Raw genomic sequence first — 19,824 nt, forward strand, 5'->3', positions numbered from 1 at the left:
ATCTGCGCACCTACCTACCCTGTTTTATGTCATGGGTCAACCACAACAGGAAGTCTTACTTTGACACCTATGGACTATAAACCTGTACTAGCTGAGGGCTCAAGGCTTAGCTCGTGTGACAACTTCCTGAGGTCCCACTGTTGCCCAAAGGCCACATTCCTTTTCAGGTCCAAATGCAAATTTGTCTTCACAGTGAACTATGTCCCATAGTCAACTAATCCAAACTGAACAGCTGTATCCTTTATTTACATGAGAGGACCTTCTATGGGAGCTTGGGCAGGAAGTTAGGTGGGGATTTGGGCTATATGAGACAACCCCTTTCCCTTGTTTGGGGAGACACTGCTCTGGGAGCAATCCCCAGTGTTCACCCTACTTGCAAGTAATAAAGCCTTCTCCTCCTACCCTGGTCTTGGCAGTTTCTCACTGTCTGAGGGATGGACCCCCATAGTCTGGTAACAAAACTGCTACAATGAATAGACTGCACATCTGGTACTCATAACCACATAGCCCCACACAGATGTGTTATTAGTCTGTTTTGAACATTTCTTCTTTTGCCAAGAGTGGACTATGTCCTAAGTGATAAACGCAAACCAGGAATACTTCAGATTTTTTTTAAAGATGAAAACAATTCTTAAAAATGTGCAGACTTTGCAAATCATCAGTAATATTTAAGGAGAAAATGGATTCCCAAAATAACATAAATTTATGAGGGAAATATTCTTATAGAATAGTTACCTGAGAGTAATTCATACATTTGACAAATATTTATCAAGGAAATACAGCAATTAACACAATAGACAGAAATCCTTGTCCTTATGGTATTTACTTTCTAGTTGGGCGAATATGACAGTAAACAAAAGAAGTACGGTATCTACTTTGAGATGGTGATAAATGCTATGGAGAAAAATAAAACAAGAAAGGGGATCGTGAGCACCCAGTGAGTGGAAGGGGGTACAGTTTTAAATCGGGCCAACAGAGAAGGCTTCACTGAGAAGGTGACATTTGAGCCAAGATGTGCGGTAGATAACAAGATCAGTGCTATCTACTCTGAGCATTCCTGGAGCCAACTCTCAACATGCTGACTGAGAGACAGTAAAGGAAAGGAAAAAAATAAGCCCAGGAGGACAGTCGTTCAAGTCTTACTCCTGTCTGCACATCTCAGGGCTGTCATTGTTTTAATTCAATTTGATGATGGGCTATAGGTTGCAGTTTTCATCATGCTGAGTCCTAACATTTGTGGCATATTCCTGGGCCAAGCACTGTGAAGTGTCCTACGTGCATGAGCCCAATTCATCCTCCCGACAATATTAGGAGGTATCCTGGGTCCCCATTTTACAGATGCTGAAGATGAGGTTAAATTACTGGCCTAGTGCTGCACAGTGAAGCAGGGCAGAGAGCCTTGATTCAAATTCAGGGAACAAACATTTGGCCACTAAACCAAGCAAATAACAGGGTGAGGAGTCTTCTACACCCCACTGTTCTGTGAGCACCTGTATTATTTTTTTAAATTTATCATTACACAATGTAAATACTCTTTGTGTTCCTTTACCAATTTCTCCCTGCCTGCCCCCACTTCCCACATCTGGTGTCCTCAGTTCGGTTCTTTCCTTTTGAGAGTTCAAGAAATTATTGTGATTATTGTATTTTTCTCTCCTTTTTTTTTCCAGCTCCCACCTATGAGTGAAGACATGCAGTATTTCTATTTTTGTGCCTGGCTTATAATTTTCTCTAAGGTCATCTATGTTGCTGCGAATGGCAGAATTTCATTCCTTTTTATGGCAGAGTAGTATCCAGTTGTGTATATACACCACATTTTCCTCATCCGGTCATCCACTGGTGGACATTTAGGTTGGTTCCAACTCTTAGCTATTGTAAATAGAGGTGCGATAAACACGGGAGTGCAGGTGTCCCTTCAACATGATGATTTCCATTCCTTTGGGTATACACCCAGTAGCAGGACTGCGGGATCATATGGCAGTTCTATCTGTACTTGCCTGAGGAAACTCCATACTGTTTTCCATAACAGCTGCACTAATTCACACTCCCACCAACAGTGCAGGAAGGTCCCTTTTTCTCCACATCCTTGCCAGCATTTGTTATTCTCTGCCTTTTTGATACTGGCCAGTCTAACTGGCAAGAGATGATATCTCAGTGTGGTTTTGATTTGCATTCCCTGATGCTTAGTGATGTTGAGCATTTTTTCACATATCCGTTGGCCATTTGTATGTCTTCCTTTGAGCAATGCCTATTCAGCTTCTTTGCCCATTTTTTAATTGGGATACAGGTTTCCTTACTGTTGTTTTAGTTCATTGTATATTCTGGATATTGATTCATTGTCAGATACATAGTTTGTGATTTTTTTTTTCCATTCTGTAGGTTGTCTTTTTATTCTGTTAACTGTTTCATTTGCTGCACAGAATCTTTTTAGTTTGACAGAATCCTATTTGTTTATTTTTCCTTTCGTTGCCTGTCATTTGGGGCTCTTGTTTATAAAGTCTTTGCCCTGTCCTATTTCCTGGAGTGTTTCCCCTATGTTTTCTTTTAGTAGTTTTATAGTTTATATAGGGTGTTATATATAAGTCTTTAATCCATTTTGAGTTGATTTTGGTATATGGTAAGAGGCACGGGTCCAGTTTATCCAGTTTAATTCTTCTGCATATGGATGTCCAGCTTTCCCAGCACCACCTACTGAAGAAGCAGTCCTTTGCCCATTATATGTTCCTGTTGCCCTTTATCAAATATCAGTTGGCTGTAAGTACGTGGGTTGAAATTTCTGGGTTCTCCATTCTGTTCCACAGGAATGAGCATTCGTTTTTATGCCAGTACCATGCTTCCAGCTTTATTTTTTATTTTTTTATTTTTTGCTCAGGATTGCTCTGGCTATTTGGGATCTTTTGTTGTTCCATATGAATATTAGGATTGTTTTTGCTATTTCCATGAAGAATGTCATTGGTATTTTGATGAAGATTGCATCGAATCTGTAGATTGCTTTGAGTGGTATGGACATTTTCATAACGTTAATTCTTCCTATCTTTACCATTTTTTTCTGTCCTCTTTATTTCAGCAATGATTTGTAGCCCTCATTGTACAAATCCTTCACCTTCTTGGTTAAATTGATTCCTAGGGAGTTTTTTTTGTTTGTTTGCTTTTGGGGTTTTTTTCTGTTTGTTTGTTTTGTTTTGTTTTGTTTTGGTGGCTACTGTAAATGAGCTTGCTTTCTAGTTTCTTTTCTGTAGTTTGTTTTTAGAGTATAAAAACACTACTGATTTTTGCATGTTGATTTTGTATCCTGCAACTTTACTGAAATCATTTATCAGCTCTAAGTGCTGTTTGGCAGAGTCTTTTAGTTTTTTCTCTCTATATAGGATCACATTATCTGCAAACAGGGACAGTTTGACCTCATCTTTTCCAACCTGGATGCTCTTTATTTCCTTCTCTTGCCTAATCGTTACTATGTTATATTGGAGTGGTGAAAGTGGGCATCCTTGCCTTTTTCCGGTTATGAAGGGAAAAGCTTTTCCCCATTCAGGGTGATATTGGCAGTGGGTTTGCCTTTTATTGTGTTGAGATACTTTCCTTCTATACCTAATTTGCTGAGTCTTTATCTTATCATGAAAAGATGTTGAATGTTGTCAAATGCTTTTTCTGTGCCTATTGAGATAATCATATGGTTCCTGTCCTTGGTTTTGTTGATGTGATGTATCTCATTTATTGATTGCATATGTTGCCGTCCTTGCATCCCTGGGATGAATCCCACTTGATCATGATGTATAATTTTTTTGATGTGTTGCTGTATTTTGATTGCTAATATTTTGTTGTGGATTTTTGTGTCGATGTTCATCAGAGATATTGGCCTGTACTTTTCTTTTTTTGTTATATCTTTTCTGGTTTTGGTATCAGGGTGATGCTGGCCTCATAGAATGAGTTTCAGAGAATGGTCTCTGTTTCAATTTTTTGGAATAGTTTGAAGAGAATTGGTATTAATTCCTCTTTAAAGGTCTGGTAGATATCATCAGTAAAGCCATCCAGTCCTGGGCTTTTCTTTGTTGACAGACTGCTGGTTACTGCTTCAATCTCATTGCTTGTTACAGGTGTGTTCTGGTTTTCTATTTCTTCTTGGTTCAGTTTTGGTAGTCTGTATGTGTCCAGAAATTTATCCATTTCCTCCAGATTTTCGAATTTGTTGGCATACAGTTGTTTATAATAGTCACTAATGATTCTTTGTATTTCTGTGGTATTGGTTACAATGTCTCTTTTTTCATTTCTATTTTTGTTATTTGTGTCTTCTCTCTCTCTTTTTTTTTCTAAGTTAGCCTAGCTTGTGGCTTATCTATTTTTTTTTTCCTTTTTGTCTTTTTATTTGTCTTTTTTCTGTGTCCGGCAACGGATCGCAACCCTCAGTGTCGCCCCCGTACCGGACCGGGGACCGGCAACAGAATCGCAACCCTCGGTGCTGCTCCCGCGCCTCGCTCAGCCAGTGAGCGGGAACCGGTCTGTATGTGGGATCTGAACCCTCGGCGGGAGCGCCACCACACTTCCCAAGCGGCGCACTATAGCAGTGCGCCACCGGGCCAGCCCGTGGCTTATCTATTTTGTTTATCTTTTCTAAAAACTAACTTTTTGTTTCATCAATCTTTTGTATCATTTTTGGTGTTTCTATCTCATTTAGTTCTGCTCTGATCTTGTTTTTTTTCCATCTACTATTTTTGGGATTGGATTTTTCTTGTCTTTCTAGTTCTTTGAGTTGTAGCATTAGGTTGTTTATTCAAAATCTTTCTATTCTTTTGATGTAAGCATTTATTGCAGTAAACTTCCCTCTTAGTACTGCTTTTGCAGTATCCCACAGGTTTTGGTATGATGTGTCTTTATTATCACTAGTTTCAAGAAATATTTTAATGTCCTGTTTAATTTACTCTTGGATGCATAGGTCTCATAGGTCATTCAGGAGCATGTTGTTTAATTTCCATGTGTTTGTATAGCTTCCTGAATTTCACTTGTTATTGATTTCTAGTTTCAATCCATTGTGGTCTGAAAAGATACTTGAAATTATTTCAATTTTAAAAAATTTGTTGAGACTTGATTTGTGACCAAACATGGTCTATCCTGGAGAATGTTCTATGTGCTAATGAGAAGAATGCATATTCTATGGTTGTTGGATGAAATGTTCTACAGATATCTGCCAGGTCTAGTTGGTTTAAAGTTTAGTTTAGGGCCGGCCCATGGCTCACTCAGGAGAGTGTGGTGCTGATAACACCAAGGCCATGGGTTTGGATCCTATATAGGGATGGTGGGTTCCCTCAATGTCTGAGTGTGGTGCTTACAACATCAAGCCAAGGGTTAAGATCCCCTTACTGGTCATCTTTAAAAAAAATAATAATAATAAAAAATAAAGTTTAGTTTAAATCCTGTGTTTCCCTGTTGATTTGTTGCCTAGATGATCAGTCCAATGCTGACAGAGGGGTGTTCAGGTCCCCTACTATTACTGTATTTTGGTCTATCTCTTTCTTTAGCTCTAATAGTGTTTGCTTTATATATCTGGTTCCTGCATTGTTGGGTACATACATATATTTGGTTGTTATGTCTTCTTGTTGGATAGATCCCTTTATCATTATATAGTGGCCTTCTTTGTCTCTTTTTGTGGTTTTTGGTTTAAAGTCTGTTTTATCCAATATAAGAATAGCTATTCCTGCTCATTTTTGCTTTCTGTTTGCATGGTATATCTTTTCCATCCCTTCATTATTAGTCTGTGTTTCTTTACAGGTGCAGTGAGTCTCTTGAAGATCACACATAGTTGGATCTAGCTTTTTAATCCAATCAGTCAGTCTGTGTCTTTTGAGTGGGGAGTTTAATCCATTTACATTTAGGGTTGTTTTGAAAGGCAGTGTTTCACTTCTGGCATTTTATCAATTTTCATTTGGATGTTTTAAATATCTTTTGTCCCTTTCTTCCTCTTTTATTGTTTGTCTTTGATGCTTCTCAGTTTTTTGTGGTGGTAAGATTTAGTTTCTTTCTCTTTCTCATTTGGATTTTTGTTCTACCAGTGGGTTTTGTTCTTTCTTGTGTATTCGTGGTAGTGATTATCATTTTTCAGATTCCAGATGCAGGACTCCCTTGAGGATTTCTTGCAGGACTGGTCTTGTGGTGGTGAACTCCCACAGTTTTTGTCTTGAAAATACACTATTTTTCCCTCATTTCTGAAGAACAGCCTTGCCAGGTATAGTATTCTTGGCTGGCAGTTTTTTTATTTTGCTATTTTGAATATATCATCCCCTTTTCTTCTGGCCTATAGAGTGTCTGTTGAGAAGTCTGCTGTGAGTCTGATAGAGACTCCCTTATAGGTGACTTGACGCTTTTCTCTTGCTTCTTTTAAGATTCTCTCTTTGTCTTTGAGCTTTGCTGGTTTGACTATAATGTTTCTTGGAGAGGGTCATTTGGGGTCGAATCTGTTTGGAGATCTTTGGGCCTCCTGGATCTGAAGGTCCATGTCTCTCCCTATACCTGAGAAGTTTCCCATTATTATTTAATTAAATAGGTTTTCCATGCATTTTCAACTCTCCTGCCCTTCTGGAACACCCATGATTCAAATGTTTGTGTGCTTATGGTTGTCTGCTAGCTTCTCAGATTTTCTTCATTTTTTAAAATTCTATTTTTCCTTCTTTTTGTCCACCTATGTTATTTTGAAAAGACTATCTTCAAGATCAGAAGTTCTTTCTTCTGCTTGTTCTAGACTGCTGCTTAAGCAATCATTTTATGTGTTTTATATTTTATTGAATCTTTCAGTGCCATAAGTTATGCTACATTCTTTTTTATGGTGTTCTTTGTAAAATTTCTCCTTCATATCCTGGATTTGTTTTTCTCATTTCGTTATGTTGTCTACCAGTCTTCTTGTATCTCAGTAAGTTTCCTTAAGATTGTTGCTTGGAATTCCTTTTCAGTCATTTCAAGTGTTTCCTTTTCTAGAGGGTCTAGTATTTGAGAATTACTGTATTCTTTTGGTGGTGTTTTATTTTCTTGGATTTTTGTATTTCTAGTATATCTACATTGATGTCGGTCATCTGATAGAGCAGTTGCTTTTTCTACTACTCTGGAGCAGGCTTTGAGGAGAGAGACTTCCTGTTCTTTTTCAGGTCTCCACTGGTGACTCTCCTTGTGTCAATGTAGTCAAGTGTATGGAAGGCCACCTGCATGGTGGCTGTAGCTACCATGGTGGTGGCAAGCCACTTTTGTGGCAGGTGTGGCTGTGGTGGCTGTGGTGGGCTGCCCACATGGAAGTTTTCAGTGGGCTCCTGCATAGAACCCCTTGCATACTCCTGCCTTCTGCCAAGTGATGGGGGCTGCCTGCAGCTCTGCCTAGGGCCGTGTGTGTGTGCTCCTGTGGTGTTTTTGGTGTGCTCCTTGCCTGCTTCTGTGCAGTTGGGGCTGCCCTCAGTGTTAGCACCTTTATCAACTGGAAGACCTTTGGTTTAAAAAAAAGGTTGCTATTACCTGTCACACTCAGTGATCTCAATCATTCTTAACTTTTAATATTTTTCTCTTTTGCAACCTAGGGATTCCACATACCCCAGCTGAGCCTCATTGTTCCTGAACTGCATTGGTTAAAATTACCCAAACTTGGATTTCATAGGAATACTTTTATTGTTGCATCTGTCACACCAAGTAATTGGGGCCAGCTGGATGACAGGATGCGCGTGGTTACCATTGTGATTCTTCTCTGCTTTTGCAAAGCTGCTGAGCTGCGCAAAGCAAGCCCTGGGGGTGTGAGAAGCCGAGAGAATCATGGCCGGGTGGGTGGAGGCCGAAGAGGCTCTAACCCAGTCAAACGCTATGCTCCAGGCCTCCCCTGTGACATGTACATGTATCTCCATGAGAAATACTTAGATTGTCAAGAAAGAAAATTACTTTATGTGCTGCCAGGCTGGCCTGAGGATTTGCTGCACATGCTATTAGCAAGAAACAAGATCCGCATATTGAAGAACAACATGTTTTCCAAGTTTAAAAAGCTGAAAAGCCTGGATCTACAACAGAATGAGATTTCCAAAATTGAGAGTGAGGCATTTTTTGGTTTAAACAGACTTACCACACTCTTACTGCAGCATAACCAGATCAAAGTCTTGACAGAGGAGGTGTTCATTTACACGCCTCTCCTGAGCTACCTGCGTCTTTATGACAACCCCTGGAGCTGTACTTGTGAGATAGAAACCCTGGTTTCCATGTTGCAGATTCCAAGAAACCGGAATTTGGGGAGCTATGCCAAGTGTGAAAGCCCAGAAGAACTAAAAAATAAAAAATTGCGGCAGATAAAATCTGAACAGTTATGTAATGAGGAAGAAAAGGAAGAATTGGACCCGAGACCCCAAGTGTCAGGCAGAGCCCCAGTCATCAAGCCTGAGGTAGATTCAACTCTTTGCTACAATTACGTGTTTCCCATACAAACACTGGACTGCAAAAGGAAAGGTTTGTACATTTCTTATTTTTTCATTTTCATGGATGATTAAAAATGCTCTGTGAATCTGATAATATTCCGTACACCCCATTGTGCCTTGGAATTTCTGATGTCACTTCCACTTGAAATCTTTCCCCAATGACAGTGGAATTTACTTTAAGCCTTTCAGGAGTCCAGACTCAAGATGGCTGGTGATTAGGGACAGCAGAGGAGGGAAGGAAGTATCCTCAGGAGGGGCAACCATTTTGATCCTACTCATTTGCTCATTGCAAGCTGTGGCTGTAAGGAATTCCTTTCATCTTAAATCCAATTTAATTTATGTAGGTAAATCAATGAGTATGAATACAAGTGTGAAGGCCATCTATATAACCTGATTCACACCAGTTAAAATCAAAATGTGGTGTGCATCTGTGGGGAGATAACCTCAAGAAAAAACATCTGCAGAAGAGAACCAGTGAGAGCACTCTGACGCAGAGGCCAAGCAGGATGTGGTGACAGGGCTTCTGTATTTCTTGTCATTTAGTCCCAAGGTTTTAATAAATGCTTGCTAACATTCGGTATCTTAATTGTTCCCCAAATTATCCAGAATAAAACAAAAAAATTAAAGAACTAAATTTAAAATATTTAATCCAAGAACTAAGACTAAGGAAAGCTTTCTAGAGTATTATTGAATTGTTATAAATCATTACTGGGTTTTACATCACACACATTCTGGTGCTAGTACTGTGCAAGATTTGCACAAACAGGATAAATTCATGAACTAAGAAAACAGATGGGAGATTTTAGTAATGCTCTTGACATATTAGTGAAGACTGTTCTCAAAGTGTGGTCTGGGAACTGCTAATCTACCTTATGATAACAAGCCATATGACAAATTCTATGTGTTTCATTTCTGGCATCGTTTAATAATTTATTTGCAATATTAAAGCTAGATGTCATATAGAATATAATAGCATTCCTTTCATGTATTTTGGGAAGTTTTGCTTTGTTTTGTTTCTTTGAAGGCAAGAGAAAGGGAAGCTTCAGAGAACCAAGAGAATAGTAGGAAGGAATTTAATGTCAACCTGAGCCAGGAGTAAATTTGCTCATTTATCAGCAAAATTGTGCTCAAGCCTTGTGCCTAACTCTGAAGGTGGCACCTGGTTAGATCACACCACAGACATGTGGCATGGAAATGTTCACTTACTAAGACACCTGTGAACTATGTATAATTTGATGCCATAGTGGAGCAGTTACAGCATTCATAACCTGAGACGCGCCATTCTAGGCTTCTCTGAATTTGAGAGAAAGTGCTCATTAATTGAAAACCTACTGTGCTCCAGGTACCCCACACACATGCTATCCACAATTCCAGGATGGTAGTAGCATCCCCATTTACAGATGATGAAAAAGGCGCTCAGGGAGGGTCAGTCACTTGGCCAAGGCCTCACAGGCAAGCAGCTAAGCTAAGATCTGAACATTCGTTTACCTAACCCAAAGCCTATGAGGTTTCTACTTCATCTGCTGTCTTCTAGAATTAATCTGACCATGTTCAAACAAGCAGCTGCCTCAACAATGCAAGCACTAGAGAATTCCAGAAGAGTCAGTAAATGTAGTTTCTCTGTAGCCAGATCAGGTAGAATTTCCCTGATATTATTATGGTGAGTACTTAGTGCTGCATGCTTCACGTTTTACTAGGATGTCCTTTGTGATGCTTAAATTAAAAACTGGAATTTTATATTTTTAAAACCAAAAAAAGCTACTCTCCTAGATTTGGGTTAGAATACTTGATGTTGCTGAGGTTCTACTCTCAAACTAAAGTGAATTTGCACTTGCTGCATCAGGTGTCAAAGGGAAAAGTAGGCAAGATTAAGTTCATGAGTTATCTGAGAAAGATATCTTCTACACAAAATTTAAGACTTCTACAGCTAGACTACACTTGCTCTATGAAGAGATAACATGTTAGGAAATATCTTTCTTTTTTACTGCTTGCATACTCTTGGGCCATTCCCTTCCACAGTGAACCAATTTCTGCTTTTGTGTTTTGTTCCTTGTTTTTTTTGTTTTTGTTTTTCCCATGATATTTTTCCCTTTTTCTCTTGGAAAACATCAGGTTATAAAAATATTTTTTTTATTGTTTTCTTTCCTTAACTTATTGTTGTCTAAACACAACCTTCCAGAAATGGTCCACATAAATGTATCCCCCCCCCCCGCCTTAAAAATACACGTATTATTTACTGGAACACAATATAAAATTTCATGACATACACACTTAGTATATGCAATATTAGATCATATATTAAAAGACAACTCAAGTTCCTCCAAATGTTAATGACTATGTAATTCAGAGCCTATACTTTTAGATTAGAAGATGAAGGGTAGTTTTGTCTTTTAATATCATCAATATAAATGGCTTTCACTGTTGTTCTCATAAATCTATTATTGACTCATTTGATCATTTATTTTTCATTTTTCTGTTATATTGTCAATTCCCATAAGTTTAAAGGCAAAGGGAGCTGGCCAGATAGCTCAGTTGGTTAGAGCACAGTGTTGTAACACCAAGGTCAGGGGTTCAGATCCCCATACTGGCTACTGGACAGCCGCCACAAAGGAAAAAGAAAAAGAAAAAGGCAAAGGTCTTGTCTATTACAGTCTCTTTGGTTGTACCTGGCACAGGACCACATGCTTTAGAGTGATACTAATTGAGTTTCCTTTCTTTGCTCTTTCAAAGCAGTAACTTTTGATTGCATTTTGTGTTGAATGTGTTAATTTTCCTGAACTGAGCATCACATATGGTACATAAGTATTGATGTTCAATGCTGTACCTCACAGATATGTACAATCAATTATGTATCAAATAAATAAATAGATAAAGAAATAAAAGTATATAGAAATTGAAAATCATGGCTAGAATTCAAGCATGACAAACCGAATCCAATCCACTCTAATTTTCCTTATTTCATCCTATAAATGGGTAACAAATGTACAAATACCTAGAATAAATATTCAGTAATGTTCATCTCTAGCTCCCTGCTGGAATGTAGTAATACTTTTGATTATTGTGCTCCACACGTTAGACACCATGTAGAATCTAAAGAAGCCTAAAACATGCTACCAAGAGAGGAACTGGTGGTGATATTATATAAGAGCTACCATCTAAATGCTCTGTGGCCCTGAGACACAGCAGTTTATATGCATTATGTCATTTATTCCTCAAAACCTTTTTAAAAGTACTACTATTATCCTCATTTTACAAATGAGGAAACTGAAGTGTAGTGAAGTGAAGTAACCCTTCAAAGGGCACATAGGCAGTCAGTAATCCAGTTTCTAAGCCATTGACTACTGTTCAATGCCATTTCTCCCTTAAGATTCTAAGTGTCACTATTAGCTAAGAAGAATTTGTACATGCCTTATGTGTGCTAGCTCCCAGTACTGAGACCTCTTCTTCAGCTCTGAATGAGTATACCACGTACACGATCACACACAGGGAGCCTGCACACAGATTCCCCTAACTTGGGAGTTGAGCCTTTCCTAGCTGACTTGGAATGAGTTGGATGGTGTGTGTAGGGTATCTAATGTGTACCAATTTGACCACAGACCTCAAAGATGACTATTTTTGCCTTAAACATCTGACAGCAAGAAGAATAAATAATAGCTTTAATCACTGAGGGACAGGCACTTTGCCAACAAAACTTAGTCTTTCAAAGGGAATAAATGTGGGATTAGTTGAAGGCATGTTTATGCCATATTGAGGTACATGAATTTGCCAAGAATGTATGAAAGTAAGAGTTTTTAAAGCTGCTTTTAGCTTCACATTTACCAGAATGACTAAAAATTAAGGAGTCATTTTACTTCTAAGATCAGGCTGGAGAGAATTATGCTGGTAAATTCTCCCAGCTGCCACTGAAGTTAAGGGCACAATTTTACCCCTTGTTTGAACAATAGTTAAGAATTTTTTATTTGCAATAAACAGGTCGATTTATGTCTCTACCTACTACTACCAATCCTTCAGAGTAGTTCTGAGGTTGCTGACAACCAAGATAGCCTAGTTAATGGGAAAATTACATGGAGAAAATTTCCCAATTTCCTTCTCAAAATCAGCGAGGTTTGCCTGGGGAAAGGGCAAGGCTTATAAAGGGTGATAATTAAGTAAATGTGGTGCATTTAACAAGAATTTCAGGTAGTCCTTAATATGAAATATGCATGCCATGTGGTGTCTGGTCATGAAATGTCTATGTGTATGCTCTTTATCAAAGTCAACAGTACTTTACATTGATATTTCTCATTCAAGTTCTAAGGTAAAAGAACACAAAAAACAAAAAAGAATTGTTTTTATTCATCAGTACAACAAATAAGATTTTTCCATCTTTTTCTAAGCCACTCTAGTAATGGCTTTGATTTGCATTTCCTGGTGTTACTTGTGGATCCTATTTTTACCCAGGGCTGCTGCTGACAACCCCAAAGTTGGTCCTGCAATTCATATTATTTTTCCAGTATCCACAGGTCTGCCACATTGCTTAAGCTGGGCTTCAGTATTTTCATAAACATTTTTTTCTACCCATTTATTTGTGGTTAACCCACATAAGCTTGCCCTCTAGTGGTTGCTCTGTCATTCCCCCTCATGTCCAGCCCAGCAGATGTGGGTTCAGCAAACAAGTTCGGCTTTCTAGAACCTAGGACGTGCTGATAATGGCTTTTAGGGCCTCAGTGAGGAGGACTCTTGGCTTCTATTCGTAGCAAGACGGGAAGCAGTTGGAGGATTCTGCCATCTGCAGATGGGAAGCCAACTGGAAAAGTGACATGATCTGATCAGGATCAAGATGCACCAAAAAGGCGTAACTATTAGTGAAAACCACAGGAATGGGAAGGCAGGGAAGGCATGGAAGACGACACAGCAGTTTGATTTGTTTTGTTTTGGCTTTTTAAAAAGCTTCCCAGGTGATTCTAATAGGTAACCAGGATTGAGTTCCACAGCTTCACCTGATGACTCAGCCAACAAAGCTGCACCACCTGCTGGGCTTTCTCTTGACTTCCTGCTACTTCTTCTAGGAAGCTTCTCGGAACAGCTCAGCAAGGAGTGATATTCCCTCCTATGGGCGTGATGCACTCGATTCGCTGGGCTTTGACCGGGTTTAGCACATGCCAAGGCTTTCTTTCCAACTTTCCAACATGCCAAGGCTTTCATACCAACTTTCTTTGGCTTTACTATCCCTTTCCCCTTTATCTTTAAGAGCTGATTCTTCAACCACACAGGTGCAACAGTGATAGAGAAAATGTGGCAAGAGCATGATAACCTAAATATTATTAATTTTTCCAGAGCTGAAGAAAGTTCCAAACAACATCCCTCCAGATATTGTTAAACTTGACTTGTCATACAATAAAATCAAGCAACTTCGACCCAAGGAATTTGAAGATGTTCATGAGCTAAAGAAATTAATCCTCAGCAGCAATGGCATTGAATTCATAGATCCTGGTAAGCTCCACTGAATAGCCCCTTCAATGGGTGACCGATGCTTTATGATTGTTTTCCCCATGGCAACATTTACAATAAATTTAGTTAAACTAAGTTAATAAAGCATGAATTTTAACATGACACTTAAATTGGGACTTGTCTGACACTCAGAAAAATTTGCCAAAATGTTGCTTTATGAATTATGTAATACAGTATATTACTAACATTTTTAAATTAGCTAAAACAAAGTTTTTAGAATACATTTAAAAAACAATATGTAGCAAGGGGTCAATACTATGCTATACATGTTGTGATTTTTAAAGGAAAATTTTCTTTGCTATTCATTAAGCTCCAACTTATTTAGAGTAAATTTGAAACAAACTTTTAAGCACCAAGCTCATAAGTTAAAATAAAATGTGCTTAAACCAGAACCAGATATATTATGCCTAATCCTAGCATTGGGCTAGGGCCCACAGACCCTTCAAATCCATTGTAAAGACTGGGTCACAAGCCCCTCACATGCAGTTCCATGAGCTAGGTAATAGGAAAAAGATCGTGGGAGCCATGGGTAAAAATTAATAGGCTTTATTCAAGCTCAGGTAGCTAGCAGCAACCGCAGCAGCCCTAGTGGCCTCCCAGGGCGTCCTGAGGGCACTGCGGATCAGAGCCCTATGTCCTTTAAACTTTGCGAGTCAGATAACCGAAGAACACTTGGGTGTACATGCACAATTACATCAGACAATAAACAAGCAACACTTGGGTGCACATGTGCATGTTTACATTAAACAGGCTAGGTCATGCTGGGCAAGATTCCGAACATCCGAGGAATCCTGACTATTTATATTTCAATTATCCTTACACCTAGATCAAAATCAATTCTTTTTTCCATCCTTCAGATCTCTTCTCTATTTGATAAGCAAAGCCTCTTGCAAAAAATGAGCTTGATAAATTAAGTAAACACACTGAACTTGAAAAGAAATGATAATTACTGCAATATTGATCAGATTTGTAACATACATAATATATGTGCCTTCACGATGCTACTTCAATTTGAAAAGTTCTAACTATAAAAATTATTATTAATACTGTTAATAATGCAATGTAATGTTATAAACATTTTGAGTACCATGTAATATTATAAACAATTGTTTCTCCTGCTCTTCTTAATAGTAATCTAATACCATTAACAGAACAATGGATTTTAACATGATAGAAGTAAAAGTTAGAATGAACATTCTGGAGCCACAAAAACATATTTTAGTATTGACACTTTAAAATATTAGGAAATCATCGTTTAAGAAATTTCTCAAGGGGACAGCAGTATGCTACACTTACACCTCACCCTGTACACATAGCGGGAGCATCTTTGAATTATGAGGTCAAAAGCAATCTTCATTTCACAGTAAACCAGAATACTATAGAGATATCCTTCTCCTAAATGAAGTGGTCATTACGTTAGCTTGCATCTGAGTCACTGGAGCATTCTGCACAAGGACAGGCCACAGGTGGAAGAATTTGGAGGTGGAGGCCCTCTCTTGCCCCTGAGAACTGCAGGATAAGCACGCCATGCCAAAGGTCCCTGGGCAAATGTCTAATTTCCTTCCAATGCAGTCATCTAAAACCATAGCTTACCAACTATCAGAAGTATCGATGGGAACAAGTTTTAGAGCTCTCTCTAAAAGAGACTAAAACATTAGCATTAGATGGAGTTATTAAACAGCCTAAGTTAGATGCATTAAAGTAGCGAATAATAGTACAACGAAGTTTTAGTTATAATAGAACTACAGTATGTCAAGAAAACTAGCGAAAAATGAGAGATGTCAATGCAAAGAGAGAGATAATGGTGCAGAATGGATTTGTTTTGCTTCTAGTGATGTTTTTCTCTCATCAGTTACAAAATTCCCATAATTGCGAGATTCCTCTTTCATCTTTGGAATCTTCTGAAGGCCTTTTAATCTTGTTCACCCAATGTTTTTTCCCTGCTGTCACATAACATGATCTCTGCTATCATCAGTGGTACTTTTATTTTTTCTTTCTTTCTTTGCTCAATTCAGTCCCAGGAAACTATTTTCTATATCAACAAGTATGTATTGAGTACCTACCAAATGCCAAGCACTTTCCTTGGTATGTCTTCTGGAACAAAAAAAGTACTCAGCACTTAAATAAGGTAAAATGAACAAAAGAAGTTTTAAAATAAAAGTCCCTCTATATTGCAGAGTCTTTGAGATGAAACACTGCCAAAGCAGACTGACTCTAATGATCTGTGCTGGAGGTACGCAAATGCAGTGACAGTTGCCAGACTTCAATCAAAAGACGTGAATAACAATCTCACAAAATGTCAGACATTGTGGAAAAGAGAAAGAAGCCACCCTACTAGGGGTTTTACCTCCTTTAAGAAACAGATGAAAACTAGCTTTCCCAAGTGTGCGAATACATATGGTTTAACTAACAACTACAGCACTTTCAAAATAAAATGTAGGAATGTTTACACATGCTTTCAATCTGAAGGGCTGACTTGTTTTAAGAAAAGCACATTTGTGAGATTATTGACTCATAATTTTAGCAAATAGAGAAAAAATGCAATGTCTTCAGAACTATCATCACAAGGGCTGACCTTTTGTCCCTCACCCCCACCTCCATGCCATTGCTTTGCACCAAGAAAGAAAGTATTCTTTTTTAGGAGGAATTACAAGTTTTGTCTGGGAACAGATTATATGAAAATAGTTCATGGCATTGGTATGACAGCATATTTTCCAAATTCAAAATAAGGACACTATGCTCTAACAAGGGTATTTCAAAGCCGTAATGAGAAAATGCTTGAAATAGAAACAGTATTTGAAATCAGAATTGACCCATAAATTCTGGGGTACCTGGTCAGGCCATATCAACTGACATAGGAGTAGTCTAGGTGTAGATTTCTTTGCTCTTGGAGTGGAGACAAATGCTTTTTGTTGTTTTATTTTGTGTTATGTGTTTGATGTTTGTTCTAATTATCCACCCTCCAGAAAAATTAAATACATATGGATTCAAAGCTGATAGCTACCATAGCTTGCCAAAACACAACCAGATGTTTTCAAAATGTTGGTAAAAATGGTTAGGTTTTGGATTATACAGGGATAGAATCCCTTCACCCCCAAAACTGGGAAAAAGTTGTTTCCTAGGCATTTTCAGACTTTACTGATATCCCGGGGAGCTGTCAAATCATCACCAGGCACGAACATTTTTCATATTTTTCTGCACTTATGTCTTACATTTGAGATATTTTCCTTAATTCATACCTCATTTTTGTGGCATCTCTCCAGGAAATACTTTAAAAAGCACATGAGCCCAAAATACGTTGCTTAAAATCTAATTTAAAGCTGATTCTTTTTCAAATAAAATATTGTATTCTAGTCCATCTAATCAAGGGGAAAGATTTGAGTAAAAATATATTTCAGCATTTTGCATTTAGATATGTATACAATGGGGAAATATAATTAAAAACGAAATCTCCGCCCAACCCAGAAATCCTCTCAACAAAGGTAGTAGAGAAAGAAAATGCTTTCATTAGTGGATAAGCATTAAACCAGAATGTGATGCACATCACAGACAATCCACTAAGAGACTACAAAGACAGAAAGAAATCTCACCCCTTAGACAGCCAAGCAGATACTACCTATTACATATACGTTTTCAAGATAAGATAAAAGACTAGTCCTCAAGTAAGAGGACTTGACAATACCTTTCGTCACACATAGTTCATCCTAACTTTAGCTAGTAACTGGGGTGACCATCTCTGTTAGCTAATTGTCTTTATCGGGAGAAAAACAAACTCCTTCTATCTTTATGACCAGGGTGATTTTGCAGCTAGAAGCAAAGCCCCACCAAAGTCAGGCTCCTACTCTCCCACAGAAACTGGGAGATAGGGGGCATTGTGTTCCTAGATGTTTACATTTCAAAGAGATAGCTCCCAGGTCCTTGAGAAAGACACTCCTAGGTCAGAAGGGTGACAAAAGCCTATGCAGTCGTCAAAAGGATTGAAAGACATTAAAAGACGTGAAATTACTTATAATCACAAGTTTTCTAAAGTACATGCTCTGAGAAAGAGGATGGAAGGGATATCTCTTCCTTTATTTTCAACAGGGAGAATTAAGCCTCCTATTTTAATTTGTCCTTATGATATACCATATAAGTTACATTAACTCAATTACTCATTGGTGTAATAAATATTTTCTGTTTCTAGCTGCTTTTTTAGGGCTCACACATTTAGAAGAGTTAGATTTATCAAACAACAGTCTGCAAAACTTTGACTATGGAGTATTAGAAGACTTGTATTTTTTGAAACTCTTATGGCTCAGAGATAACCCTTGGAGATGTGACTACAACATCCACTACCTCTACTACTGGTTAAAGCACCACTACAATGTCCATTATAATGGTCTGGAGTGCAAAATGCCTGAAGAATACAAAGGGTGGTCTGTGGGAAAATATGTTCGGAGTTACTACGAAGAATGCCCCAAAGACAAGTTACCAGCGTACCCTGAGACTTTTGACCAAGATGCAGAAGATGATGAATGGGAAAAAATACATAGAGATCACACGACAAAGAAGCAAAGTGTGAGGATCACTATAGTGGGATAACTTAGAAATTGTTCTGGTTGTAACTAGTTTTGTATTTGCTGTACTGGCGTCAAAAACTATGTTTACATTTTGATTAACTGTGTTGCCTATTTATGCAGGGTTATCCAGCTAAAGGAAGCTTTCTTTAAGTATTATAATAATAATTATTATTATTGTGACAATATTATAGTAATCAAGGGAATACTCTCATCCTGCTTGCCTGTATATTCGCAGAGCAGCCTTTGGTGATACAAGATTCCACACCAGTGACCCACAGGAGGTGAGTCCTAATGATGGCATTAGAATTTCATAATGTCCTGTATAAATGTTTTTACTGCTTTTTGAAAATAAAAAAATAAAAACTTGATTCATTTTTACATGCCTTTTGAAAGCTGTTTGTACATACCTAAAGATAATCAAAATGAAAAGATACAAATGTCATTCCCTCCTCCTGCCCCTCTGCTTTTTTTTCAGTAAGCGAACTTATGCATTAAATAAATTTCCATTTATGATTCCTGTACATTCTAAGATTAGGTCCTGGTAAACCCAAATTCCTAACTACGCTTCACTGATCTTTGCAACACACTGTCAAGCTAAACCTGAGGGAGAATTGTCATAAGCAAATAAGTAGAGAATAGGAGAATTCTACTGGAAGCTGGTCAGAATATGGGACTGAGAGAAGCAATTGTAGCTGGTATGGATCACGAGCCCTGAAGAGATATAAACACTAATGAACGTGGAAACAGCATTGGTTTTCTTGAGCAGGGTTCAGGCTAGAAAGCCACCTGGCAATGGAGAAGGTCCTGAGCACTTCCTGCAAAGCTAATATGTCAAGGAGCATAAAAGGAAGGATTAAATTAGGAGTCAGGGCCAGAATTTGGGATGCAGCCAAAACAAAAAACAGGAAATATTAAGAGGCAACTGAGGGAGGGGCTGGTGCCCAAGAGAAACTCCATGATTTGAGTTTGCAAGTTAAAATGAGCTCACCTAGAGAAACAGATCACCAGAAAAAGGGAAATAGGTTTAGAAGTTAAATACTGACCCCATCAGCTTACATTTACTTAGTTGTACCCTACATAGAAAAAGAAAGTGAAGGGGCCGGCCCGGTGGCGCACTGGATGGTGCGCCGCTTGGGAAGCGCGGCGGCGCTCCCGTCCGAGGGTTCGGATCCCACATACGGACCGGCTCCCGCTCACTGGCTGAACGAGGCGCGGGAGCAACGCCGAGGCTTGCGATCCTGTTGCTGGTCCCCTGTCCGGTACAGGGGCAACACTGAGGGTTGCGATCCGTTGCCGGACACGGAAAAAAGACAAAAAAAAAAAAAAAAAAAAAAAAAGAAAAAGAAAGTGAA

At 38.5% G+C, this 19,824-nt stretch overlaps 2 protein-coding genes across 2 annotated transcripts in view; one reads left to right on the forward strand and one right to left on the reverse strand.

Moving 5' to 3' along the window:
* The window catches only part of LRRC17 (leucine rich repeat containing 17), a 33,499-nt gene extending 14,649 nt beyond the window's left edge, over window positions 1-18,850 (forward strand). Inside the window, exons 2-4 of the mRNA XM_008589224.1 lie at window positions 7,548-8,454; window positions 13,740-13,895; window positions 18,097-18,850. Coding sequence (XP_008587446.1) covers window positions 7,683-8,454; window positions 13,740-13,895; window positions 18,097-18,494 — 1,326 coding nt within the window. The 5' untranslated portion in view covers window positions 7,548-7,682 and the 3' untranslated portion in view covers window positions 18,495-18,850. The remainder of the gene's footprint in view (window positions 1-7,547; window positions 8,455-13,739; window positions 13,896-18,096) is intronic.
* FBXL13 (F-box and leucine-rich repeat protein 13) overlaps window positions 1-19,824 on the reverse strand; it is a 130,624-nt gene that overhangs the window by 14,776 nt on the left and 96,024 nt on the right. The gene's annotated exons all lie outside the window — the stretch shown is intronic.

This window comes from Galeopterus variegatus, unplaced genomic scaffold, assembly GCF_000696425.1.
Source record: "Galeopterus variegatus unplaced genomic scaffold, G_variegatus-3.0.2 Scaffold5308, whole genome shotgun sequence".
Lineage (NCBI taxonomy): Eukaryota > Metazoa > Chordata > Mammalia > Dermoptera > Cynocephalidae > Galeopterus > Galeopterus variegatus.